Raw genomic sequence first — 27,169 nt, 5'->3', positions numbered from 1 at the left:
AAGGGAAGGGAGAAGAAATGGGTAGGAAATATCAGAAAGGGAGACAGAACATAAAGACTCCTAACTGGGAAACGAACTAGGGGTGGTGGAAGGGGAGGAGGGTGGGGGGTGGGGGTGAATGGGTGACGGGCACTGAGGGGGGGGCACTTGACGGGATGAGCTCTGGGTGTTATTCTGTATATTGGCAAATTGAACACCAATAAAAAAATAAATTTATTATTAAAAAAATAAAAATAGGCAACAAATTTGAAAATTTTTTAAATGTCATGAGAAAAAAAAAAGTCTTCAGGCCAGACTTGGCCGCAGGCTTCTAATCTGTGACCTGTATCCATAATCTGTTCCTTATTAATTAATATCTTCACCCACGGCTGCAGCTTCCCCTCGGGCCCCAACTGCACTCCCAACTTCCATACTCCAGTTGCTTCTGGACATTTTCATCTGAATATTCCGCTGACATCTCAAACTCAAAATTGAACTCATTTTCCCACTTTTCTGTCAAATTTTCTCATTTTTATAGAACCACTTCTCTTCCTTTCATTGAGATTCAGCAACTTAGCCATTAACTTAAATACATTCTTACCGAGAACCCACAGTGTACCAGATACTGAACTAAACAACACAGGATTAACAAGGCTCATCCTCTGACCTTGGGAGGCGCACAGTCTAGTGGGAGAGACACGGAGTAGAAAGAGAACGACCACACGATGTGATAAATAGTCTAGAAGATGTGTTTTCGGAGGCCTGAGACAATATAGACACAGGATCAATCAGAGCATCAAAGAATTCATTAATTCATTCAACTGATACTTGTTGAATTCCTAGAGCCCTCGAAGCCCTGGGGTTGAAGCCACAAACAAAGTACTGCAGATAAAGCTTTGAGACTATAGAAGATTTTTGGGGTCGTGCAATGAACCAGGGAGACTGGTAAAGAATAAGTAGGCAAATAAGATCATTCCAGCTGGGGATAGAACTCTCTAGGCTGTTGTGAAAAAGTCTGCAGTGTGTGCCCCGCACAGAGGTTGGGGCTGAGGGGCCGGGGAGGTCTGTACCGGCCAGAGGAGGCACCTTTCTCTAATTCCAGCCAAGGTGCTACACACCCTCTCGTGGCCCTGAATGTCACAAAACAGTGAAAGCAGGTGATGCCGAGAGTCTTTTAGAGGGGGTGGCCGGGTCAAGTCTTGGTGCTGCAATCCAAACGACAAGATCACCTAGAGGGCGAGTGTTCGGGGGCAGAGGACACTCAGTGGAACAGTGCTGGGCAGGAGCAGGCTTGGTGAGCGTGAGGACAGACAGCAAAGTCGATGGCAGAGGGGTGGCGAAGCCGAGGTGCAGGTGTGCGCAGAGACGTTGTCCCCTGCAGGGGCCTCGGGGTTGGCGGGGTGGGTGTGAGTGTTCGGAAGTGAGTCAGAGAAGATCCCATCCAGATGGTGGAAGGGCAATAATAAGCCAATGAAGAGCCCAAGTGGAAAAGGGAGATTGTCCGATCAGAGGTGTTTTGTGTTGTCTGTGTTTTAGGGAGAAAACTGGGAAGCATGAGGAGAATAAAGAGGGAAGAGGATAGACGAGAGATGCCGCCAAAACCAGAACAGCAGCACTCTTGGCGTCTCATTGGATACCGTGTGTGAGAAAATGGAAGAATGGAAAGACCTCCTGGATGCTCCTCCTCCTCAGCCAGACCTTCAGGCCCCAGGTTAGCCACTGTCTTCTTTCGCTGGTCTCTCGGCCCCGCTTCCTTTCCACCTGCGAACCCCTGCCCAGTGGCCACACACAGGCCCCGCATCTGCCACAGCACTTGTCACGCTGCCACTCATAGCTCCATCCTTGCGTCTCGTCTCATCACCCCACTTAGACGGTCAGCTGCTTGAAGACCGGAACCCTGCCTTACTTCTCTCTGCGTGACTTGAACAGACAATTCCTTCTAGTTGAAGGAAAAAGAGAATCAATGAGTAAGAAGTAACCACATACTGAGATACGGTAGGATGGCTTATAACATGCATTTGTAAAACACACACACACACACACACACAGATTATTCAAGGCCTAGTTATTCACAGAGCGAACCTCATCCTTATACAAACTCAATTATAAACGTGTTTAGGGCCACTCTTACGCTTACTGGGTATATTTTTACACCCAAGTACACCTACTAATAACAATGCTCGAGAAATGTAACCACCTACCCCCAAATAATCACAGAAATAAATAAAGAGATAGATGAACAAACCAAAGGGCAAAGCCCTAGGGGTCTTATGCAAGGTTAGACCCTGGTGTCTGCCTCCTATGGCCCCCTGGCTCTCAGGACCAGCCCAGAGCCCTCTCATGCCACCTACTCTTACTGAGCTTTCACTGGGGCACATAAATCATGAGAAATTTATGAGAGGAGGCAACTTACCCCAGATAAGGGAGGTTTACCTTACACAGTCATCTCTTCTGAAAGAAAAATGATTTCTTTCTTTTCTTCTCCAAATGATTGGGCCAACATCACTAGTCTCTAGCTATGGTTGGTTACAGGGACAGTCTGTAAAGATCCAGCCGGTTCTGTTTCTTATTTGGGCTTAAAGTTGCAAAGCGCATGTGGAAAAGACAGCAATCACGGAGTGCAGCATCTCAACATTTTCACGTGCATTTCTAGTTTGCACTCGAGCTTCAATAAAAATTTCTTTATACCAAAGGGACATTGGGTGGAAGAGAACTGAAGAGCAGAGGGAGAAACTGTAACTGAACCTTACCTCTACCCATTGCTACAGCAAGTGAGGCCCAGGAAGTCCTAGGAAAGTCTCTAAACACAAGCAGTCCTGAATGTGGCAATCAAGGCCAACGTGGTGGGCACACGAATGGGTAGGAGGCCAGGAAAGCAAGAGGCTCTCCGTACACCTTGCTTAGTGTACAATTAACGTAGAGTAGGGGACAACAGGAGTCACATTAGTTGTGTCCTTAATAAGGAGGAACAAAGGAAATAGTCTGTGCAGTATTTATAAGGGGTGGAGGGATCTCCCGCAGCGTGGAGGGCTAAACCAGCAGTTGAAGTTTCTCCTCGGAAATGAGCCCAAGAGGAAAGCCAGGCCTCAGAGCACAGAGATATTCACCCCCTCATCGTGTTACAGGTTCTGTAAATGAGTGTGGCCTAGTGATGTCTCCACAGATGGAATCAGGGCAAGATCCTGTTACTGAGAGAATCACAACTTGTCCATTCTGGACTTTTGTCGGTTGTATTTAACTTATAAACTGCTGCCTTGGCGTGGGTTGCTCCTCAGATGACAAACGACCCCGGCTGCCCAGAACGGAAATACCATCCCTTATTGTCCCAGGGCTCTGGGCTTGCCTTCTTGGGAATGAATTTGGGTTGTAGCCTCTTTGGGGGGTTAAGGGGATGGGCAGCGCTTAGAACTGCCGCTGCTAACAATCCTCACTATCCTCATGCAACTCAACTGGGAATGGGAAGACACTGGGCCAGCAGAGAACTAATTATTTTCCTGCAGAGTGACAATCATAAGGCCCTGGGCAGATGTGACCTACGCAGAAAACACAGAAATCTTTCCTGACTGTTCCAGGTTAGGGCCACAGTCAGAAGAGACATGGTTGCTACCACATGAGTAATCCCAAGAGCCCCACCTTGGCAGCCTAATGACACCCTGCAGGTTGCACCCTGAGCCTGACAGCTGTGCCTACATGTTTTTCCTCTCACCCAGGAAGCTTCTTTCTGAAAATGCAAGAGAGTGAGTGTGACCTTGCTACATGAATACCTCTGAGTATCATTTATCTTACATTTGAAGGAAATAATTGGAAAACTTCACGACTTGATTATTAAAAATAGATTTCTCACAATACACCTCTCAAGGGAAGTGAAAGCCCAGGTCTGAGACCAAAGAGCTGCTTCTACTCGCGATGGGTCTGGGAAGCAAGAAGAAGTAACTTGACTTTTGCCCCTCCACCCCCGCGGCCCAGGGCAGAGCAGGCCATCCAGGCCTATGATCTAAGTGCTTGTTGCCCAAGAGCTTAGAGGAAGAAGAGCGAGCAAGGGCCCAACACGGAAAGAGACCCTCCTCCTTTCTGCTCCAAGTGTGGCTTGCGGACCAGCAAGATTGGCAAAATTGACACCACCTGAACGCTGGTTGAAAATGCAGGATCTTGGGTCTCTCCTCATTCTTGCTGAATCAGAGTCTGTATTTTAGTGAGTTCCACCCCCCCCCCCCCCGCCCCGGGGATTCATGTGCACTTTGAAGTTTGAGAAGCACTGCCCCCGTGAACTGACAAATTACCAATCGGTCTCCACTCAGATACCTCTCCCTACAACCATAATATCCCCACGTCAATCAGTTTTTTCCCTCCAGCATCAAATACATCAGTGCCATGTACAGCAAACCAACAGCACAGTGAATCTGCCAACCTTGCAAAAGATGCAGGATTTCACAGAACTAAGACCCATGATCTCGGAGAACTACTCAAGTCACACACAACAAAGCCCAGGTGAGCAGAGGAAGGGCAGGCTGAGATCCCTTTACCGAGTGAAGGGGAGCTCACCTACAAGGAGGGGACGGCCCCTCAAAAGAGAATGATTTGAATATCAAAGAATGAAGACAGGCCCTTGGGGAAAAGGCTGAGACTCATGAATATCTTTGTAGAAGTGACCCACTTTATGATTGTGCTGTAAAAGTGGAACACACAATTTTGTTGAAAAACTATGCTCAGAAAGAAAAATGAACACTGCATTCGATCTGTAATCATTCTAAGAATGAAATCATTCTATTACAATTACTTAAATTATGTTATGTGAGTTCCAGTTCCATTTTTTAAGACAAATCTAATCACAACTTGTTGTCCCTGTTTCACAAAACATCAGGTCCTCATTTTAGGGGCACTCCTGTTAAGCCGACGTTCCCCAGGCCAGTTTCCTTCCGACAATCAGCCTGGCTGAGCTCAACCATCACTGTTACAGATTCCTTTTTCTTTCTTTTTTTCTTTTTTTCTTTTTTTTTTTTAGATTCCTTTTTCTTTTTCCCTTATGGGGCTTCTTTTTGGTACCCATGCCCAGGGTGCCATAATTGATACCAATTACTCCACAGCCCGGGGAAGCTTTGCTGTTCCTCGTTGCATGTTTCAGTGCATTGCGATGCCATAGAAAAGGGATTCCCCTGTGGGGTCATAGCTCCAGGGGATAGATCTATTTTGTGGTTACCTTATCAACCATGAGGAAGTTCTGCAGCGTCTCTCCATTTTCACAGGTGACATCACCAACCTCTCTTACGGCTCTAGGCAGGATCTCTTGCACCTCCTGGGCGATCATTCCTAGACACAAACACTCCAACACGTTTGGTCAGGAAAAGAGCTTTCTGGAGAAAATCCTTCCAGGCCTACATCAAAATGGAATGTTGACAGCCCCCCAGGACATCTTTGCAGATAGATGCTTATTATCCCCTTTCAGCTTTTGCTTTGATCTATGATATATTTGAAGCAAAGGAAGAATTTTGAGCCCATAACTGCTATAGGATTAAAAAGAGGGGTGTCATTTTCTTCACTTTTCCTTGAGACTGGGGGCCAAGTGTTGGAAGGGGTTGAGTAAATACTTTAAAATCCCTGCATCTAGAAGTAAGGTTGGGGTGTTTGTTAGCTTGATTTCCTCTTTTCCTACAGGAGGATTTGCCATCTAAACGGTTCCTGTTTCTTTAGGATTCCTGGTTGGAGTATAAACACCACTTTTCCCCCTCTCTGACCTAGACCCACCTACTCTGCAATGTCCCTCTCTCCCGGGTCTGCCCAATGCTGCCCTCCTCACAGTTGGAGCTGCCATCTGGCCCTGAGGCCTCATCCCATGAGCACAGTGGCTCCGATGAAAAGAAGCAAGGTTTTCAAAATATTTCACCAGTACCTCAGGGTGCAGGAGTAGAGATGGGGGTGTTGAGTAAGGATGACACAGAAATTGCTCTAACCTTTCCCATGACTATGGATTTCACAGAGGAAATCAATGCCATAGTATGCAACCTCCAGCTAACGAGGGAATTAAACTTTGAAGAGTTGACAACACGAAATTAAAAAGGGAATTTGTGTGCCTACCTGTTTGATGGGCTGTGTTTATTCCCATCAAAGATGCGAATTCTGGTCTGTAGTCATATTCGACGATCCTCATTTGGGCTATTCGTCTTAACTGTTCATTTGTGTCGACCTAATTTAAGAAGAGCAGATTTCACCCACTTAGATATTTCCTATTCGAATCAATGCCCAAAGGGACCCAGGGAAATTAGAATGTTGACAGTGGGACTGTTCTTTCTCTTGCCCAAACTATTCTAAGAGAAATTTATGTTTTTCTCCTTAGAGAAACCATAGCTTCAAGGTCCATATCAGTGACTTCAATCCACTGACAAATCAAGACAGAGTTTTTATGTCTAAATTACAGGGTGAACGTTCCCTTGTTCACTACTCTTGGCTTTTTTCTCTCCTCTGAGAGGCCAATCCTCCTTCTGAGAATGGAGACTGATCACTTCGGAGAGAAACAATCAGGATCCAGGATTGCAAGGGATCATTTCCAAATGAACAGACAGTATAAACACCAAATAAACACAAATACGCCAAACGTATTTACAAACTGAAAAGGCTTAGTTCAGGTAACGGTCTTTGAGGAATGGCTATATCCTATATCATTGATTTTGGACACCTTGCTGTAGAAAATTTCCTCAAGTGGCAGGTTGCAAGCCTGTATTAGCCACCTGCTAGGCCTTCTAAGATCCATACTTTCCTCTCCTACAGATGGCCGTTCCCTCAAACCACGCTGGTCAGTGATGGTGTGCTCCTCTGAGTTCATTGCTCTTATAGGTTATAAAAGGTATTCCCAACTTTCACTGCCAATTCCTCAAAATAATGTCACTGGTTCCCAGCAAAATGATAATAATAGGCAATAGAGTGAGTTTTTCCTAAAGCCAGATGTGTTTGATTCAAGGGGTTCTCTTTTGGGTTCTTTTTAATGAATCCATGGTACTAGCAGAATCGATTTTTAAAATGACCTTTTTCTATGAGTAAAATGATGACCCTTTTTCTTTTACGATATAGTTTTCTTTGGGAATATAACAATTACAAAACCCGTGGTCTGTTGGCAATTAAAATCATACTGCTCGGACATTCATCCATGTGTTAGAGTAACCAAAAGTGCTGTGTTTTTCTTGTTTTAGGAAAACCCCTGACATGGCCTTCAGCTCCTTCCTTGACCCACCCTGTTGGGTGAGTGGAAAGCTCCTCCAATATCATTAGAAGCTCCCCGTCCTTCACTAGTTTGGCTGATTGTGAAAGGTGGTAGCTTGACTCTTAACTGGCTAACCGGGCAAACTTTACTTCAGGTTCTTCTTGGGAATTATAATTTGGAGCTCACTGTTATTTTGATACCTGCTGTTAACAAAAGCTTGGTTTAATTCATTCATTCATTGTTTTATTCAATTAACATTTACCCGTCACCTTCTATATACCATGCACTACACTAGTTTTGGCACTTTAAAAAAATGATTGCCCTTTAAAAATTTGTGCTCTACCAATTGTGAAGCCTGAAACCAGAAAGCTCCTAGGAGAGAACATAGGTAGTAATTTCTCTGACATCAGCCACAGCAACATTATTCTAGATGTCTCCTAAGGCAAGGGAAGCAAAAGCAAACACAAACTATTGAGACTACATCAAAATAAAAAGCTTTTGCACAGCAAAGGAAACCATGAACAAAATAAAAGGGCAACCTCCTAAATGGGAGAAGATATTTGCAAATGATATATCTGATAAGGGATTACTATCTAGAATACATAAAGAAGTTATATAACAGAATATTAGAAAACAAAGAATCTGATTAAAAATGGACAGAGGACCTGAATAGACATTTTTTCAAAGCAGACATCTGGTAGCCAACAGACTCATGAAAAGATGCTCGATGTCACTAATCAACAGGGAAATGCAAACCAAACCATAAGTTATCACCTTACATCTGTCAGAATGGCTAGCCTCAAAAAGACAAGAGATAACAAGTACTGGCAAAAATGTGGAGAAAAAGAAATCCTTGTGTACCATTGGTGGGAATGTAAATTGGTACAGCCACGTGGAACACAATATGGAAGTTCCTCAAAAAGTTAAAAATAGAAATACCATATGATCCAATAATTCCACTATGGAGAACCCAAAGAAAATGAAGACACTAATTCAAAAAGACATATGCACCTGTTTATCATAGCACTACGCACAAGAGCCAAGACGTGGAAGCAACCCGAGCGCTCACCCGTAGAGGAAGGGACAAAGTAGACGTGCTATATTCATATAATGGAGTAGTACTCGGCCATTAAAAAGTGGTGAAATCTTGCTATTTGTGACAACATGGATGGAATTAGAGGATATTATACTAAGTGAAACAGAGGACGATAAATACCATATGGTTTTACTTATATGTGGAATCTAAAAACCAAAACAAATGAATAAACAAACAAAAAGCAAACCTATAAATAAAGAGAACAAACTAATGGTTGCCAGAGGGGAGGAAGGTGGGGAATGGGCAAAATGGGTGAAGGGAAGCGGGAGATACAGGCTTCCAGTCAGGGAATGAGGAAGTCATGGGGAAAAAAGGTGCAGCATCGGGGATAGAGTTGATGGGGCTGTAATTACATTGTATGGTGACTATACTCGTGATGGACATAGCATAACATAGAGCTGTTGAATCACTATGTGGCACACCCAAAACTAACGTAACTGCGTGTTAATGATACTCAAATGAGAAATAAATAAGCAAAACTAAAATTAAGAAAAATTTAAAAATAAAAATAAACAGATAGGTTTTCCGACTGTCTTGATCTTGTATCATACTACTTCTATGGGGTTTCACATTCCAAATTTCCTAAAATTTAGACTTATTAAATGAACATTTTAAAAAAATGTTTGTGGTCTAGACAGGAAGGCTGACTCATCCCATATGATTATATTACAATGTGAGAAATGCAGAGTGATAACAGAATTATGAATAGAGAATTATGGCAGCTCCAAGAGGTCCCTAAAATATTCCTAGGGGAGCATAAATGAGGGCTTCTAGAGATGGTGAAGCCCCACGGAAATCCTGGTTTATTTTGGTTCTCAAGCAAATTCTGCTCCTTGCACTTCTGGCCTTTGGCTCAGGGCATTTACCCTGCCTCAAAAGCTTCTCCTTCCCACTCTTACCTTCTCCTCCCCTAACTTAAACATCCCTTCCCCAGGGAAGCACTTCTTCATCTCCAGTACTAGGAAGGGTCCCTTTGCCTTATGTGCTAATGGGAGCTGTTGTTTTCCTGCGTAGCACTAATCAGAGTTTTTTTTTTAATTTTTATTTATTTATGATAGTCACAGAGAGAGAGAGAGAGAGAGAGGCGCAGAGACATAGGCAGAGGGAGAAGCAGGCTCCATGCACCGGGAGCCCAATGTGGGATTCGATCCTGGGTCTCCAGGATCGCGCCCTGGGCCAAAGGCAGGCGCCAAACCGCTGCGCCACCCAGGGATCCCCACTAATCAGAGTTATCCCCAGACTACTAGTTGTGTCACCTTTACTATGTGCCTTCCCTGTAGGACATGTAATACCCCCATGAGGGCCAAGACGCATTAAGGCCGTGCTTTCCTGCCCACCACCATATTACCAGCTTCTAGTACATTTCCTTGCATGGCGTTGATGCTCAACTAACATTTGTTAAATAAATTAACAATCTAATAAATAAATTTAATAGGAATAAATTTAAGATAGAAGTTAGGGAAAGAGCTAAGGTAGGGAGAAGAGATGGAAAGGGGGACACCAAGGCAGGATTGCTGGGCAGAAAGAACATCATGAGCGAAGTCTCAAGGGACTAAGTCCCCTGAACGATGTCTGCATGACCAGGGCAGAATTTGGCATTACTAGACTGTGAAGGTTAAGGTCAGAGCTGGGAGGATCTTGCAGGCCATGCGAGGAAGGGGCAGACATGATTTCACACCGGCCTGTGCACGCAGCTAACATGGTGAGTGCCTTCATTCATGCAATAGATTTTTTTTTAATTGATTGGAGACAGAGAGAGAGAGAGTCAGAGGAGGGGCAGAGGGGGAGAGAGAGGGACAAGCCAACAACAAATTATTCATGAACAGCTACTGTGCACCCGATGTTATCCCAGGCATTGGAGATCCAATGAGTATTTCTTACTTGGAGTTTGAATTTTTTAAAAAGTCCTGATTTTGAGGGTAAGGCCCTCAGCTAGTTCATCTCAGGACCCCTGCAGTGCCCAGCAGAGTAACTTCACCCAAAACCTTCAACGAAAGAAAAAGGGATGAGAGAATGAAGGTAGTAAAATGGCAGGACAGTCCCTGACACTCACAGAATCGAAGACAGGGCATCGGTCAGGAGCCAGCCAGGCCCTACCCAGCTCCCCACTCCCTGCACCTTGGGAGTCCTGCACCTGCTTTGCCTACTTTTCACTCTCCCTGTGGTTCCTGCCTGAGCCCCCACGGGGGGCCTTTGCTGCCAACAGGAAGCAGAGGAGGCTGTGCCCTCACTCCGGCCATCCAGGCTACTTGGGGGGAACGTGGCCCCTTTGACGCATCTTCCCTGAAGACGTACTGCTGTGCACGGTACTTGGGTTCCACGGTATTATTATCACTGAGCTTCAGATAGATTTTGGCTGAAGAAAATTTTGAGGGCTGGCTTGGGGATCTAAACACCTTCTATAGCAAATTTTCTGTAAGAAAAATGCTCTTCTGGGGACGCCTGGGTGGCCCAATGGTCAAGCATCTGCCTTCGGCTTGAGTAGTGACCCCAGGGTCCTGGGATCGAGTCCCGCATCGGGCTCCCTGCAGGGAGCCTGCTTCTCCACCTCTCTCTCTGTGTCTCTCATGAATAAATAAAAATATTTTTTTAAAAAACAGAAAGATAATGCTCTTCTGGTTTATAATGCCGGGTTGTAGACTTTCCAGAACTAAACATAAGCTGCGTGCAATGCCCATTCCCTATGCGTACACGTGGCCTAGGGAAAGCCCTTGAGGCCAGAGCTGTGCCTTCTGGGCCTCCTCCTCCAGGAACCAAACACCGGCCAGGACTTCACACAGCACCTTGCTCATCAATGTGCATTGAGCCAGAAGCTAGAAGCTGAGGTCAGGTGTCTGATTTGGTCTTGCACATCGCAGTCTTGGAAAGTTCTGCGCCTGAATACAAGTGGCCGTCACTGTCTTGTTGCTTCACACCTTGGCTCCTCCAACATGAGCTCAGCAACTGCACCGCAGAGAAGGCGCTCCTGCCCCCGGGACCCCAGTTTGTTCAGGGGGGTAGATCTCGCTCTCCATCATCCAGTCGCAGCCTAGGCAACCAGACTCCCACCAGGAGCAGCCTGGCTGGCACTGGGTCACCTCAAGCTCAGGAACTTCTGCACCTGGCTCATGGCCTGGAGGGGAGACTTCGCCCCCGTGACCTTCTTGGACCTGACACTTCTGTCTTTACCACGCTGCTGATGTGGTTGGGGAAATCGATCTTCGAGCAATTCATCTTGGCTTATTGCTATCCTGGCTTTTAGTTTTGAATCCTTTGTGGCCTTGTTTGCAGCCTTCATCACAGAATCTGACTGATGTGTTCAACTTTCAACCACCTCACTTTGTTTGCCTCGACCTTGCCGTTTTTCATGCTCCTTTGTTTCTCAGCACATCGTTTCCACCCTGATTTCGCTGTTTCCACCGTAAGAGCTGCATTTCCTTCTACGGTCTGTAGTCACATCGGTGAACACGGCGTCTGGGTAGGGAGACCGCTCCTCACCGAGGCCCACCTCATTTTCCCAGTGCTTCCACGATGCTGGCTTCAATCACACCTGCTTTGTGGTCTCTGGGTGGCAGATATGTGTCCAGATAGGCACAGAGACCTCCACCAGGCCTCTACGCAGGGTGCTCGTGGGCTTAATACCCACAAAACCACCTCTGTTGCCCTGAGTGAGGAGGCACAGAGCCAGGGTGAGGCGGCGACTTCTATTCATTTCCCCCCATCGCAGTACTGGGCAATGTGCTTCACCACTGTCCTGCAACAGCCCATCCGGAAGCCAGCTCTGGTGACCATGCATCCTTAAAGAACGAGAAACTGCCTCCAGTCCCATGCTTGTAATCAGGTCAACCAGAGTCCCCATCTCAGAGGGCAATGGCTATTTTTAAGAGTTGGAAAAACTGAGTCAAGGGAGGTGAAGATGAAGTTCACGTGTCTCTCAACCCTGTCATCATCACCCTCATCTCCCTTGTCTGTAATAGTGAACAGAACTGATAAGTGTGATGACTCTCCTGATGGGGGCCCCCAAGTGTGGGGTTGATCCAATTGAGTAGGAAGCCGGCAGCACGAGCAGTGTGAACGGATTCACCCAAAGCAGAACAAATGATGTAGAAGTCTACTGAATCCTTCACTGGGAGCGGCCAACAGGGCAGGGAGGGAGAGGCTGTCTGCCAGGAGACAGTGGGAGGGGCCGTATTTAAAGGAGGAAGGTGAGGAGGTACGGGGACATATGGAATCTTCCCTTTTCTGGTGACTGTGCCTGGTTGTAAGAGGCCCATTGGTCAGTTAGGGTATTTTGGAGTATGTAGCCTGCCGGGCCTGTCCATACTCAGCCTGGGGGAGAGGGGAGTGTTCTGGGCCCTTTTGGCATTCCATCACTTGAGCCTGTTTGCCTAAAAGCAGCCTCTGCGATAAGATTTCTAGAAACCCATATTTCATAAAGGTGAATAGACCTATTAAGAACATATTAATATGAAATAATTTAATAAATGAATCACATAGAATTTGCATTTTTATACAGATAAATAATGATAAAGCTACAGAATGCTTCACGTATGTGAGCCGAAAAGACACATTTAACACCAGTGAATTGAATATGAGCTTTCCCTGTTCACAGGAGAATATAGAGGCACAGAACATCCCTGTGCCAACGTTCCTGGGCCAGTGGTTGCCGGAATCAAAACTAAAACTCTGGCCTTCCACCAGAAATTGGGCTTCTCCTTAGCCCATCGTGTGGCCACAGGCAGGAAGAGGATACAGGGATTCCACAGTGAGAGCCTGGATTGGGGTGACATTTTATTTATACGAGAAGGCTGCCTAGAAGAGATTTGAGAAGTTCTAGGGAAGCTTGTTATTTTAAGACAATATGTTTTCTTCAAACCAAGACGAATTCTGGGTGGTAGCCTGGTGGTAGCAGGAGGGGTTGTGGAGGACTCTCCCGACTTACCATCTTCCATTTGCATTTGGATAAGATCTAGTAGGGAATTGAATAGCCAATAGCAAAAATAAGTTTGAGTCGGTGTGATCCGAAACGCAGACACTTTATCTCTCTCTGAAAGTCAAAAGCACCATATCTAGGACTGGGATCGGGAAATGTACGTGAGAACTTTGTAGCCCCAAGAGTTCCCATCCGGCAGTAGGTCACAGCTCTCCTAACACGAACCACGGCTTTGCAATCAGTATAAAAGTCTACAATTACAGCCATTCTTTGGAATCCGCTCAGCAAAGGAGGACATTCCTTGGCCCGTTTAGAAAAACCAGTGCAGATTTTCACTGGGAAAGGAATGCAGTCTGGAAGGATGGCCAATGATTTACAGATTATGTCTCCTTTGAGCTAAAAAAGACTAAGGAAAGGGGGTTCAAAAACACAATCCTGCCCCAGCCTCGAAGATGCGTGTAGGAGAAGCCAGTGAATGAGAAGACAGGGTCGGGGAAGAAGCGGTGAGTGGGAAACAGAATTAAGCAATGGGAGGGCGAGGACGGAGAACACTAGAGCGTTCTGGCTAAGGAACCAGCATCTTTATCCCAATCTCTTAGGTCTCCAGGGCACTTGTGACTTCCCAAGATGATTCTTATCCCAATGGGTTAAAAGTAAGAAAGACTTGGTAGGGGCAGCCCCGGTGGCGCAGCGATTTAGCTCCGCCTGCAGCCTAGGACGTGATCCTGGAGACCCTGAATCGAGTCCCACATCGGGCTCCCAGCATGGAGCCTGCTTCTCCCTCTGCCTGTGTCTCTGCCTCTCTCTCTGTCTCTATGAATAAATAAATAAATAAATTTAAAAAAAAAAAAGAAAGACTTGGTAGGACCAATCAGAGAGGCACCATTTGCACCCTCTCGAGAGGGCAGCGGGTTCGGGTGGAGCTGTACTATCCAGGGCCGCGTTGCAGGGGCGAGCCCAAAGTGGAGAAGCACCTCCTGACGTCCAGGCCTGAGTTCTGATTTCCACTCGGCAACTGTCTCTCCAGAGATAGGAGAAGGTCTTGGCCTGGAACCTTAGGCCATGAGATTGACCTGGTGGAGGGAAGAGGGGGAGGAGGCGCGCCTCCAACTGTGCCTCAGAGAAAGATGATGAGTGGGGAAGGCGGCGGCAGGCAGGGCTCCAGGACTCCAGGAGCGAGAGGCTGGGAGGTTCAGCAGAACTACGGGCAGGAACTGGCCTGGACCGTGCTTGGAAGATGAACAGGGAGGGGGACACTAGGGCGTGGGAAGGAAAGGGCAAGCCCAGCAGCTGACAATGCGTGGAAGGAAGGGCAGGGGCCCGTGGACAGTGACTCGAAGGTTTCCTGCTCGTGAAGCCAGGGCTGTGCTGTCCCTGCCCATGGCTCCCGTCAGGTAGATCTGCTCTCTCGGGTAGGAAGTAGCTCAGACTCAGCAGACAGGCCTGTCGGCTCCGACACCCACAATCGTCACGCACTGTGTGTGTCTGGCCCCAACAGGAGACGTGGACAGGGGCCCTTTGCAAGGCGTGTCGGCATCCAGGGGCACCCAGCACACCTGACTCAGGTGTCAGAGGGGACGCCCAAGGCCCGCCCCGCGCTCACCTCCTGGATGTTCTGCTTTGCCCGGCTGTCCGAGGGATGCATAATGGTCCCCATCACTTTCACGTTGCCGCAGACAACCAGGGCTTCATCCGGTGCATCTGTATTTATTCCCACCCGACTATGACAAACAGCAGATTCGGGAACTTGTCCTCGCTGCCATAGTGCATCACTGTCATTTTCAAACTGACCAGGGTTAGAGGCCTGGAAGAAATACGTAAGTACGTTACAACTAAAGTTAGAGCAGCTGGAGTCGATGGTTGCTTTATTCCTCAGGGCTAAGGAACACGGAATGGCATCTAAGTCTTTCAGGCGAGAGTCCTCTGTTGGATGGGACATTCCAACGTATCCAAATAACTGTGGCCCCAGCAGAGCCGGAGCTCAGCATGTCATGGTTTGGGACGTCCCAGCTCGACTGCGACTATCCGGGAATTAAAATGTGTTGCTTATGTTGAGCAGATGATAAGGAAGAAGGAAACTCAAATATGACCTTCTTTTCTGGGAAAATAAGAAAAAGGATTTCACACCAGCACCTTACATTAGAAGTTATTATACGTTTATGAAAGCCCGGGTAAATAAAACTACTTTGCATTTAGCTAGCCCTTTTATAAAAGTTTCAAAATGCTTCAGTATTTATGATTTCATATGCAATGGGCAAGCAAACAACAGGACAAATGTATTTGGTTCACCCCAACCACTCCCTAAACACAGGTGACACTGCAGGAGGAGTAACAGGAGCTACGCTCGATGTGCGCTGGGTCGCACCACCGTTCTGCGTGACGGACGCGTACTGCTGTCCTCATTTTATAGATATCCAGAAGACTCTGAAAGAATAAATATATCGCCCAAGGCCACGAAGCTAATAAATTCTGGAGCTGGACTTATACTTCTTTTAATGATTAAATAAAGATTCTAACTTTTCCTATTAGAAGTAAGTCTGGCTGGAGGCGCCTGGGTGGCTCAGTAGGTTAAACATCTGCCTTTGGCTCAGGTCATGATCCCGGGGTCCTGGGATGGAGTCTCACATTGTGCTCCCTGCTCGTCGGGGAGTCTGCTTCTCCCTCTCCTGCTGCCCCTCTCCTCCCACCCCCCTAGCCTTGCTCATGCTCACATTCTCTCTCTCAAATAAATAAATAAATGTAAAAAAAAAAAAAAAGTAACCCTGGCTGAATGTAGTCTTCAAAGAGTATCCAAGTGAAATGATGAGACCAGACAACATTCTGGAGATTTTACTATTCAAGAAAATTCTTTGCTGAAGAATTTTTCACTCGACTGCCTTCCCTTCTCCCCATCTCCTACGGCTGTTGAATATATTTCTTTAAGTAGGAATCTCTGAATCCCTCCATATCCTCACAATAAAAATAATTTGTTTTTAAAATTGTGACCTATTCTTTTAAATGTGATTTTTGTGCATTTGAGGCAGGTTGTCACAAGTTCAGGCACTGATCATCTAAAAAGTTGACACTGATGCAATGTCTTCACTCTGCCTTTCTGGGCCGTGTGGGAGACACTCAGGACTCAGGACTCAGGAGACACTCAGACACTCAGGAATAGGCATAGATTATCTCTGGAAAATAATCAAGACACCAATTACATTTTCTTTAAGGACAGGAACTGGGAGATGTAGAAATTGGGCTGGGAAGGAGATTCACTGCTCAACCTACATGCTCTTGGTATTGTTTGGATGTTTTTACCCTAAGGATGTGCTACCAATTTTAAAATAATAATAATTTTTTAAAAACCCACAGAGTTGGGCAGCCCCAATGGCCCAGTGGCTTAGCGCCGCCTTCAGCCCGGGTTGTGATCCTGGAGACCCGGGATCGAGTACCACGTCAGGCTCTCCGCATGGAGCCTGCTTCTCCCTCTGCCTGCGTCTCTGCCTCTCTCTCTTTCTGTGTCTGTCATGAATAAGCAAATAACATCTTTAAAAAAAAAAACAAAACACAAAGTTTAGCTTGGGTTCAGTGAAAGAATTCTTAGGTGTCTTCAAATTTTTCATTCTCACCTGTTTGAACCCTGAGCTGCTCAGAAAACTCAACCATTTGATAGACAAAAGCAGTAAAAGAATAGAAAGTAACAACTTTGAACATTATTTTGAGTGAATTCACTTAAACAAAGTGCTTTGCCACAAGATCCCTAGAGCCCCCTTGGCTGTGAACAGCAAACTGGCTTTGACTCAAATCCTTTTATAGCAAGCAATCAACTAAATCCAAAGGTATACCAGATAAATGTTGATGCATTTTGCTCTATCTAAACATAATGAGCCACTTCAAGGAAATAAAAGACAGTGATGGATTTTTTTCTTAAAGAGCTTTGAGGTACTTATTATCATAAACTTGATACCATGTTGGAACAGCAGATATAAGTAGATTTTATTTTTTGGATTTTTGGATTTTTTTGAAATCTCACTTAGCTTTCATCAGATGAAAACTCAGATCCCTAAAATACATTCAGGTCATTTTGGAAAGGGCCACAGATCTGCAATTTTCTAAATATATAGACCTATGGACAGGCCGTCCTCATCAGTAATGGGAAATGCCCTTCTCTGTTATCCGCGATCTTACTGGTTCAAAGCAAACTGTAATGTACTATCTCGTTCTGGAATTATGACGTTGTGTTCCCATGTGGTCCAATAGTGGTTCACTGATATCAAATCCCCAAATGAATTAGTGAATAAATAAATGAATAAATAAGTGAATAAATAAGTGAATGAATAGTGAATAAAATACTTTGACTATTTATTCCACAGCCCCACATATTTAGGGAACACCTGAACATCTCAGTCTGTGTTATGATACAAGCTGGCTGTGTGATCTCGGGGCAGTCATTTAACCTTTCTGTACCAGATTTTTCTCTTTGAAGAATAAAGAGAATAATGACGTCTTTGCCTCTCTCACAGTGTTGTGGGAATTTAATCAAATCACATATATAAGAATACTTGGCAAAAATGAGGATGAATAGTCTCAAATTAGCCTTAACGTACCGCTGTGCATAGCAACTACTGTCCTACCTATAAAGGAATACTTCTTTTCACTGAGTTTTGCTTTATTGCACTTCACAGAGAGCACATTTTTTTCTATTTTTATTTTTTTTTTAAAAACTGAAGGTTTGTAGCAACCCAGCATCAAGCAAGTCTGTCTGCACCATCAACTGCTGATGCCACTGTTCATTTCACGTCTCTGCCACAACTTGGTAATTCTAACAATATTTCAAATGTTTTCATTATTTTTACATTTGCTATGGTAGTCAGTGATCAATGATCTTTGATGATACTATCATACTTTGGAGAGCCACAGCATGCCCACATAAGACAGCAAAATTTCATTAATAAATATTACGTGTATTATTCTCACTGCTCCACCAACCAGCCCTTTCCCCACCTCTCCTCCTGCCCTCAGGCCTCACTATTCCTTGAGACCAATAACACTAAAATTAGTCCAATTCATAACCCTACAATGGCATCTATGTATTGAAGTGAAAAGAAGAGATGCATGTTTCTCACTTTAAATCAAATGCGAGAAATGAGTAAGTTTAGGGAGGAAGCATGTTGAAAGGCGAGAAAGGGCGGAAAGCTGGGCCTCTTGTGCCAGACAGCCAAGTTGTGAAAAAGACAAAAGACATTGAAAGTGCTGCTCCAGCGAACACACAGATGATAGGAAAGTGACACAGCCCTATGCGGAGAAAGTTCGAGTGGTCTAGACAGAAGACCAAACCAACTACAACGTTTCCTTAAGCCAGAGCCTTATCTGGAGCAAGAGCCTAGTTCTCCTCCATTCCATGAAGGCTGAGAGGGGTGAGGAAGCTGCAGAAGGACAGTGTGAAGCTAGCAGAGGGTGGTTCCTGAGCTTTAAGGAAAGAAGCTATATGTGTAACACAAAAGCACAAGGCGAAGAGCTAATAGGAAACTGCCCCAAGTTGTCCAGAAACTCTAGATCATTCTTGAAGGTGACTACACTAAACAACAGACGTTTTAAAGGATTTTATGTATTTGAGAGAATGAGAGCAAGAGAGAAAGAGAGAGACAGAGATCATGACCTGAGCCAAAATCCAGAGTCAGATGCTTATCAGACTGAGCCCCCCAGGTGCCCCAAAACGACAGATTTTTAATGTAGATGAAACAGCCTTCTGTTGGAAGAAGAGGCCATCTAGAACTTTCATACCTAGAGAGAAGTCAGTGCCTGGCTTCAAAGCATCAAAGGACAGCCTGTGTCTAAGTTGAAGCCCATGTTCCTTGACCTTTCTGAAAAGCCTCCAGCCCTTATGAGTTTACGCTACATCTACTTTGCCCATGCTCTGTAAATGGAACAAAACCTAGATGACAGCCTATCGGTTTACAACATGGTTTACTCAATATTTTAAGCCCACTCTTGAGACTCACCACTCAGAAAAGAAGATTCCTCTCAAAATACAACTGCTCAGGGCACCTGGGTGGCTCGGTCAGTTAAGTATATGACTCTTGATTTTGGCTCAGGACAGGATCTCAGGGTTGTGAGACTGAGCTTCACACCCAGCAGAGAGTCTGCTTGACATTCTCTCTCTGCTTTTCCCTCTGAGCACCTACCCCTCCCACCCCCTGGCCCACTCACTTGCTCTCTCTCTCTCTCTCTCTCTCTCTCTCAAATAAAACTTTAAAATAAAAAAAGTATCTTACATCTTAATATATATATATATATCTCCTCATTGATAATGTTCTGGTCACCCAAGAGCTCTGATGGAGATGTGCAATGTTGTTCTCATGCTGCTAACACAACATCCACTCTATGGCCATGGATCAAGGAGTTATTTTGACTTTAAGGTCTTCTTATTTAAGAAATGTGTTTCAGGGCAGCCCGGGTGGCTCAGCAGTTTAGCACCGCCTTCAGCCCAGGGCCTGATCCTGGAGACCCGGGATCGAGTCTCACATTGGGCTCCCTGCATGGGGCCTGCTTCTCTCTCTGCCTGTGTCTCTGCCTCTCTCTCTCTCTCTCTCTGTATCTCTCATGAATGAATAAATAAAATCTTAAAAAAAAGAAAGAAAGAAATGTGTTTCATAAGGCTATAGCTGCCAAAGATAGTGATGTCTCTGATGGATCTGGGCAAAGTAAGTTGAAAAGCTGTAAAGGATTCACCATTCTAGATGTCATTAAGAATATTCCTGATTCACGGAAAAAAAGTAGGAATATCCACATTAACAGGAATTTGGAAGAAGTTGATTCCAACCCTTCTGGATGACTTTGAGGAGTTCAAGGCTTTGGTAGAGGGAAGAAACTGCAGATGAGGTAGAAATAGGGGGAGAACTAGAACCAGAAGTGGAGCCTAAAGATGAGACCAAATTGTTGAAATCTTACAATAAAACTTCCATGGATGAGCAAAAAAAGTGTTTTTTTGAGATGGAATCTACTCCTGTTAAAGATTCTGTGAAGACTGTGGCAGGGACAGCAAAGGATTTGGAATATTACATAAAATTAGTTGATAAAACATTATCAGGGGTTCAGAGGATTGACTCCCAATTTTGGAAGAAGTTCTACTGTGGGTAAAATGCTAACAAACAGCATCTCACACTAAAAAAGAAACCATTTCTAAAAGGAAGAGTCCACCAATGGGGCAAACTTCACTCTTGTCTTATTTTAAGATATTGCCACAGCCACCCCAACCCTCAGCAGCCACCCCTTATCTGCTAGCAGCCACTAACACTGACACAGGACCTTCCGCCCTCTCTGAAAGATTGTATTATTCTCTGAAAGTTCAGACTACTGCTAGCATTTTTTAGAAAAAAAAAATATATATAATATATTAAAATATATAAATCTTTTTATTAAAAGATTTTATTTATTTATTCATGAGGGACACACACAGAGAGAGAGAGAGAGAGAGGCAGAGACTCAGGCAGAGGGAGAAGCAGGCTCCATGCAGGGAGCCCGATGCGGGACTCGATCCCGGGACCCCAGGATCATGCCCTGAGCTGAAGGCAGGCGCTAAACCGCTGAGCCCCCCGGGGATCCCCTATATATATAGGTTTTGATGAAGGTATGTACATTGTTTTTGAAGACATAATGCTCTGATTCACTTAGTCGACTATGGTAGAGTGTAAACCTAACTTTCATGTGCACCAGGAAACCAAAATCTTCATTTGACTCACTTTACCACGGTGGCCTGGAACTGAACCTGCACCGTCTCCAAAATACGCCTGTAATCATTTAATCTGCTCTCCTCAGCAACACACTGCACAGTTGCCCGATTCTGAGGGAGCTCCACTCACCGAATAAATGTAAATGGTGCCCTCTGCAGGTGCTCGGATTAGGACACAGCAATTAATAGTCCTTTGAGGCCACCCTGAGTTTGGAAGGGAAAGATGGAATTTCTCTGCTTTACCATCGTTTGGGCTTCAAAAGCAGCAGCCAGAGAGCATGATAGGAAAGCCTGAGTTGAGAAAGGCAGTTCATAACAAATACATTTTTGTTCCTTTCGAAAGGGCTTTGGAAAATGGGCCTAGAGATGCTACTCAAGATGTGATCTGAAGGTCAGCAACATTGGCATCTCCTGGAAATGTCTTTCTTTTTTTTTTTTTAAGATTTTATTTATTTATTCATGAAAGACACACAGAGAGAGGCAGAGACACAGGCAGAGGGGGAAGCAGGCTCCATGCAGGGAGCCCAACGTGGGATTCGATCCTGGGACCCCGGGGTCACAACCTGAGCCGAAGGCAGGCGCTCAACCACTGAGCCCCAGGGATCCCCAAAGACTTGCTTTAATTCAATGCCCTATGTGTATTCCCACACATGAATTCCACCCACAGGGTGGAATGGACATTTGCTCCACATACTGATTCCTTTGGGTAAGCAAAAATTCATGTGAACTCCAGAAGTCGGGTGTGCACGTGCATGTGTGTGTGTGTGTGTGTGTGTTTTGGGGAGGAAAGGGAGCGGACCCTCACATGGCTCTGCTCTTACACCCACCCCTCATCATCCTTTTTTTTTTCTTTAAGATTTTATTTATTTATTTGAGAGAGAGAGAGAGAACAAGAGAAAGTGAGCAAGAGAGAGAGAGAGCACAAGCAGGGGGAGGGGGAGGAGAAGCAGACTCCTCGCTGAGCAGGGAGCCCAACGCAGGACTCGATCCCGGGACCCCAGGATCATGACCTGAGCCCAAGGCAGACGTTCAACCAACGGAGCCACCAGGCGCCCTCACCATCCTTACAGCTGCATTATTTCATTTGTTTTCCCTGCCCTTGTTTGTTGGTCTCTCATCTGAAGACAGGGCAGTTTGCGGGGCAGTAAAGAGGCATTTTGGGGAGACATATGCTTTTTTATTCTTCTGGAAAAGAAACTGGAATAATGTATTCGTTTTCAGAACTAGGAAACCCCGGCACGTCTTTGAAAGGCAGACAAAAGTAACCATCCCTCCTGCTTACCACGCAGCGCTCCAAACCAGGTTTAATTACGTGTCTTAGAAGGAAAGGGGAGCTGAATGAAAACCTAGTCATTAACCAGGGGAATCTGAAGGAACCCCATGGCAGAGTGCTCCCCAAAAACAGAAGACCTGGGAAATAAATCTGTCTTCGGAGTAAACCTTAATTTCCATGAAATTGGGCAATTTACACTACAGGAGGCTGTTTGGTTGACAAGCCAGATGAGCCCTTACTGGGTCTTGCCCACCGTTCTCTCTCCAAGGAGAAATCTGACGGGCTCGGTCTCCTGAAGCCCCCGGAGGCCTAAACCTCGTCTAGTCCACGCCTCTCACATGCGTCCTTGTATTAATCTCTGCTCTTGGGAAGGACGATTCTTCGGCCTCAAAATGAACAGATTGAGTTGAATGAATGAATGAAGCAAATGAACCTGCTCAATGTACTTTGCAGTTCTCCATATAATGGAGTCTGCTCCTAAAACACGTTCAGTTGTCAAATTTTACTCTCATTATCCCGCAGTTCAAACCAACACACCCAGGACATGGCCTGAGAGGGCACACCTGGCTTTTTCAGAGGATGCGAGCTGGTCTACACTCGGTCTGACCATAGGTCTAACCATTCAAGGCTAACCATTCAATCCTATAGGTAATGTGTTCTGTGAACAAGTCAAAAACTCATGGATTCACCCAACATCACCACTTCTGAAGTTCAGCGTTCCGCCCTCCCCCCCCGCCCCAGTTGTTTTTTTTTATTTTTTATTTTTATTTTTTTAAAGATTTCATTCATTCCTGAGAGACACAGAGAGGCAGAGACACAGGCAGAGGGAGAAGCAGGCTCCATGCAGGGAGCCCGATGAGGGACTCGATCCCAGGACCCCAGGATCACGTCCTGGGCCAAAGGCAGATGCTCAACCGCTGAACCACCCAGGCGTCCCATCCTCGGTTGGCTTAAACATTAAACAATTAAACAGATTCAAAAAGACATTCATTTTCACTTCTGCAATTGGAGTTAGAACGAAATAGTATCAGTAAGATATTTCTAGTTTGGGGGCGGGGGGGAGAATGGTTTGTACTATTACCATTCTCCTCCGTCTCATTATTACTAGAGTAAGCCTTGTACTACCCAGCACACTTCTAGAATAGGGCCTTCTCTTTCACCAAAACTTACGGCTAGAAGAAAGCAATCAAATCTGGAATACAATCACTTACTACAAATAAAAGTTTAGTGAAAAATATGACAACCAATCTATATTAAGCATAATTTAATGGTTTTTAGTATTTGTACTGAATGTGAATTGCAGAGACACTCAACTTTTCAATGTGATCATGAGTTAAATTATCACTGAGTTTTGGGTAGGAGGAGGCACCAGTTCTCGGGTTCTGGTAACGGAGTATTAGACAGGAGAGCGCTCTCTCCTGCAGCTGCTGTGTGGACTCTGCAGGAGCCAGAGAACACAGCTGCCAGCAGGAAATGGGGGAACCAGACACCAGGTAAAGTATTCAAGGTCTGCAGGTGACCAGCAGGCTACGGACTCAAGCATGAGCCTCCCAGCTCAGAGCAGCCCTTGCATAACGTCTGACCTCTGCCAGCTCCGAAAAAAACAGCATTGTCTGTCTTTATTCCTCCTTAGGAAAACCCAGAAAGAATGAGTGCCCCAGGTTTGCAGACTTCACTTCAGATCTCATTCGTCAGTGCAGCAAAGCAATGCAGACGGCATCGTCAGGACCCCGTGAAACCCTGCCGGGAGATGGAGAACCCCTTCCCTTGGCCCCTGGCCGTGGAAGAGGCCCCCCCTTCCCCTGCCTTCCCTCCCTTGTTTGCCACAGGTTAGATCAAGCCCCACAGAAATGCGCAGGGACACAGGCTAGGCCTGACCTGGGACATCTAAACCCAAATGTTTTACCTTATTTCCATCGTTACTTCACTTCCATTGAAACTTTGAGATGCGGTTTAAGGATTTCCACGTAGAAGTGGCTTATTACTTTTAATTGATTAAAGGAATTTACACAGAGCACCCTTTGTTTCAGAATAGCTGAGCGCAAGAAAGGAAAGACTCGTGTCCCCAGATGGGCAGATCTTGCCCCCAGGCCCAGGAGCAACAGCCACATACGTGGGCAGGCCCGTACCGAACGGTTTCTCCTGGCCCTTACATGTCCTCCCCGTGTCACAGCCCAGCTCCTCCCGCTGCCGGGCCCGTGGTGACCTGTTATCTGATGGCCCCGGTATTGTCCGCGGTGGCCAGCCTGGCCTCACACAGCTGCAGCTCCAGCTGCCAACAGCTCTGGGCCTTTGCGGCTGCCAAGCTTCACATCCACAGCTGTGACCGATCAGTCATTCAGCAGAACGTGCGGAACCATCGCTGTTGGTAGGTAGGGGCCCAGGGGTTCCTTGGGGCACCGGTCACTCTTACTACTTTCCCCACACCATGGGCTCTGGGAGGTTGTAACCCAAGCTCCCCTTTTGCAAACTGTGCAAGATGATGAATTTCTTGCCCTCCTGAACCTCGGCTCCTCTGCATGTGAAGAAGGTGATGTAAAGGTGCCACGAGGTGAAGTGACGTCGTACATGACTTACCAGGCCCAGTGCCTGGAACGGAGTTTCTCAAGTGCTTAACCAGAGCGTCTCAACGGGAGCACTGCTGACATGGTGGAAGGGGTCATTCTTTGCTGCGGGGGCCTATCTTGTCCATTCAAGGGACGGAACCGCACCCCCAGCCTGTACCCCTAGAGGCCAGTAGCATCCCCCAGTTGTGACAACCCAAACTGCTTGCAGACATTGCCAGACGACCTTTGGGGGGCGGGGGGAGCAGGGGACAAAAGTTCTTCTGGTTGGGAACCATTATGTGAAACCTAAAATGATAACACCTGCTATTACTAACCTTGTCAGTTGCAAAACAGCACATGCCCAGCATGCCAGGGGAAATGCAAATTCTACTTGCGAGGAGAAAAGCAGGTGGGACCCAGGAGAGCACGGGAACTGAACCTTACCCTCACAATGATCCGTTCAGAGACGTGGGCAGACAATAGATAGAACTGGTCTCCGTTCGCAGCATACAGTCCGACCACCAACATGAAGTATCTGATTCAAAACCAGCGATCAGCACACCAGGAAACAGAGACATGAGCCGGGCCATCAAACACCCCCCAACCCTTGTCAACCAATGGGGAATCCACCTAGATGGGTGTGTGCACTGAATGATTTTCTATTCTGCTCCAAGTTGCCCCTGCTATGGGAGGGAGAGCAGCTGATCCCCTTGGTATGGTTCTGGGCCCACCCTCCGCTTGTTCCGAGGTGAGCCGTTCTGCAGGCCTCACAACAAGTGGCCACAGGACAGGTCCCTTTGCCCAGAGCCAGCCAGGCTGCGTTCACTGTCCCAGTAGGGCCACCGCGGATCCTTCCCACCGCACCTGCTCTTGGCCAGCTCCAACTGTCTACCCTGCAGTCATGACTTTGGTCAAAGACCTGGGCCCTCCTCCCCTCCAATCACCCCCAGTGCAGGTTTCATCGTTATTCCAATGACCGTTTCGTATGTAACACGGATGAGGCATTCCTACGATGGGATCGTTTCCTGAAAGTCAAAATAAAACTATCCCTATGAGAGAAGCTTTGGCTTTAAGCCTCGCCACCTTCCTCTGCAAACTGGACAGATCCTCTCACCCTTACAGACAAGAGTTCTCCCCTGAATCTAAAGTAAAACAATGGTTACTTTCATCATGATTATTAGCCATCATCTGAGTCCCCAAAATGGGTTCTACGCTGGGCTACGCAGTTCATCTACAGTATCTCATCTAGAAGCCCCGGACAGCCCTACTGGAGAAGGATATAAACGTTGTCCCCATTTCGCAGAATGGCGGAAGTTACGCGTCAAGGTCACCCAGCCAGCTCAAGGCGGTGTGAAATTTCAGATTTGAGTCTTTCCATTATGCGCGGATGCCAGTACCTCTGGTCAGGATTTGGCTTTCCCTTCTTCCTCATGTTATTTGCCGTAGTCTCGCTGAAGTGCAACCGGCCCAGTGTAACTTTGGTGACCTGGTCGGCCGGCAGGTCGATTCTAAAACAAAAGAGCAGAAATATGGGGACACTGTGAGAGAACGTGGACTCTGGTCATGTCTAACTGGTCCTGAGATTCTCAGGGACGTTCAGTCCCCGGTCCCCATCACACCGCGGGGGACCCTATCCCAGGCCCTGGCTTTTTAATAAACTCTCCACAACATGGTCAGGAATGGCAGCCGGGGAATCACTCTTAAAAGGTGACATATGGGGGGCGGTTAAGCGCCTGCTTTCGGCCCAGGGCATGATCCCCAGGTCCAGGGATCAAGTCCCACATCGGGCTCCCTGCATGGAGCCTGCTTCTCCCTCTGCCTGTGTCCCTGCCTCTCTCTCTCCCCCTCTGTCTCTCATGAATAAATAAATAAAATCTTAAAAAAAAAAAAAAAAGGTGACATATGCCCACTCAGCAGAAGCTCGAGCCCAGAGTTTCTGACTCATGGGCCGTGTGCTCCCCATTCCACATATCAGCTCTTTCAACTGCACCGTGGCGGGGGGGGGCGGTGGGTGCGGTAAGACGTCTCATTTGCACCTCTGCCACTGTTGCTAGAGCACTTGCCTCCCGACAAGCAATTTCCCTAAGTTTCTCATGAATGTTTTTGCCTCCCCTTCACATATTGGCCTCCTCCTGGCCCCGCTCCTAAGGGAGACCACACCCAGGCTGCCCTGGCGAGGGAGAACCAGGTGTGCCAGGCAAGTTCAAGGCTGTGTTTGGACATGTGGCTTCAGCGTCAGGCTGAGCTCCCGCCTAGTCCCTCCAGGCAGGAGGATCATCTTCTTTCCAGCCCAGATGGGATTGACTCATGGTCAAAATACTGAGATGTCTCAACTACATCCCAGCCAGACGGTCAAAAAGCAAATCCCACTCCAAGTCAGCCCACAGCATGAACATTCCTTTTGGACAGTTATATTGCTTTGCGTCATGCCAGTCCTGTATGCTGTCTACCTTGGAACATACG

The 27,169-nt window shown here is 46.4% G+C and overlaps 1 protein-coding gene across 1 annotated transcript in view; it reads right to left on the bottom strand.

Moving 5' to 3' along the window:
- The window catches only part of MYRFL (myelin regulatory factor like), a 101,948-nt gene that overhangs the window by 33,852 nt on the left and 40,927 nt on the right, over positions 1–27,169 (bottom strand). Inside the window, exons 10-14 of the mRNA XM_055328441.1 lie at positions 26,104–26,214; positions 25,151–25,241; positions 14,783–14,983; positions 6,052–6,160; positions 5,177–5,286 (exon numbers count right to left, since the gene is read on the bottom strand). Coding sequence (XP_055184416.1) covers positions 5,177–5,286; positions 6,052–6,160; positions 14,783–14,983; positions 25,151–25,241; positions 26,104–26,214 — 622 coding nt within the window. The remainder of the gene's footprint in view (positions 1–5,176; positions 5,287–6,051; positions 6,161–14,782; positions 14,984–25,150; positions 25,242–26,103; positions 26,215–27,169) is intronic.

This window comes from Nyctereutes procyonoides, unplaced genomic scaffold (assembly GCF_905146905.1).
Source record: "Nyctereutes procyonoides isolate TBG_1078 unplaced genomic scaffold, NYPRO_anot_genome, whole genome shotgun sequence".
Classification (NCBI taxonomy): domain Eukaryota; kingdom Metazoa; phylum Chordata; class Mammalia; order Carnivora; family Canidae; genus Nyctereutes; species Nyctereutes procyonoides.
This window is presented reverse-complemented; position numbering and strand designations above follow the sequence as displayed.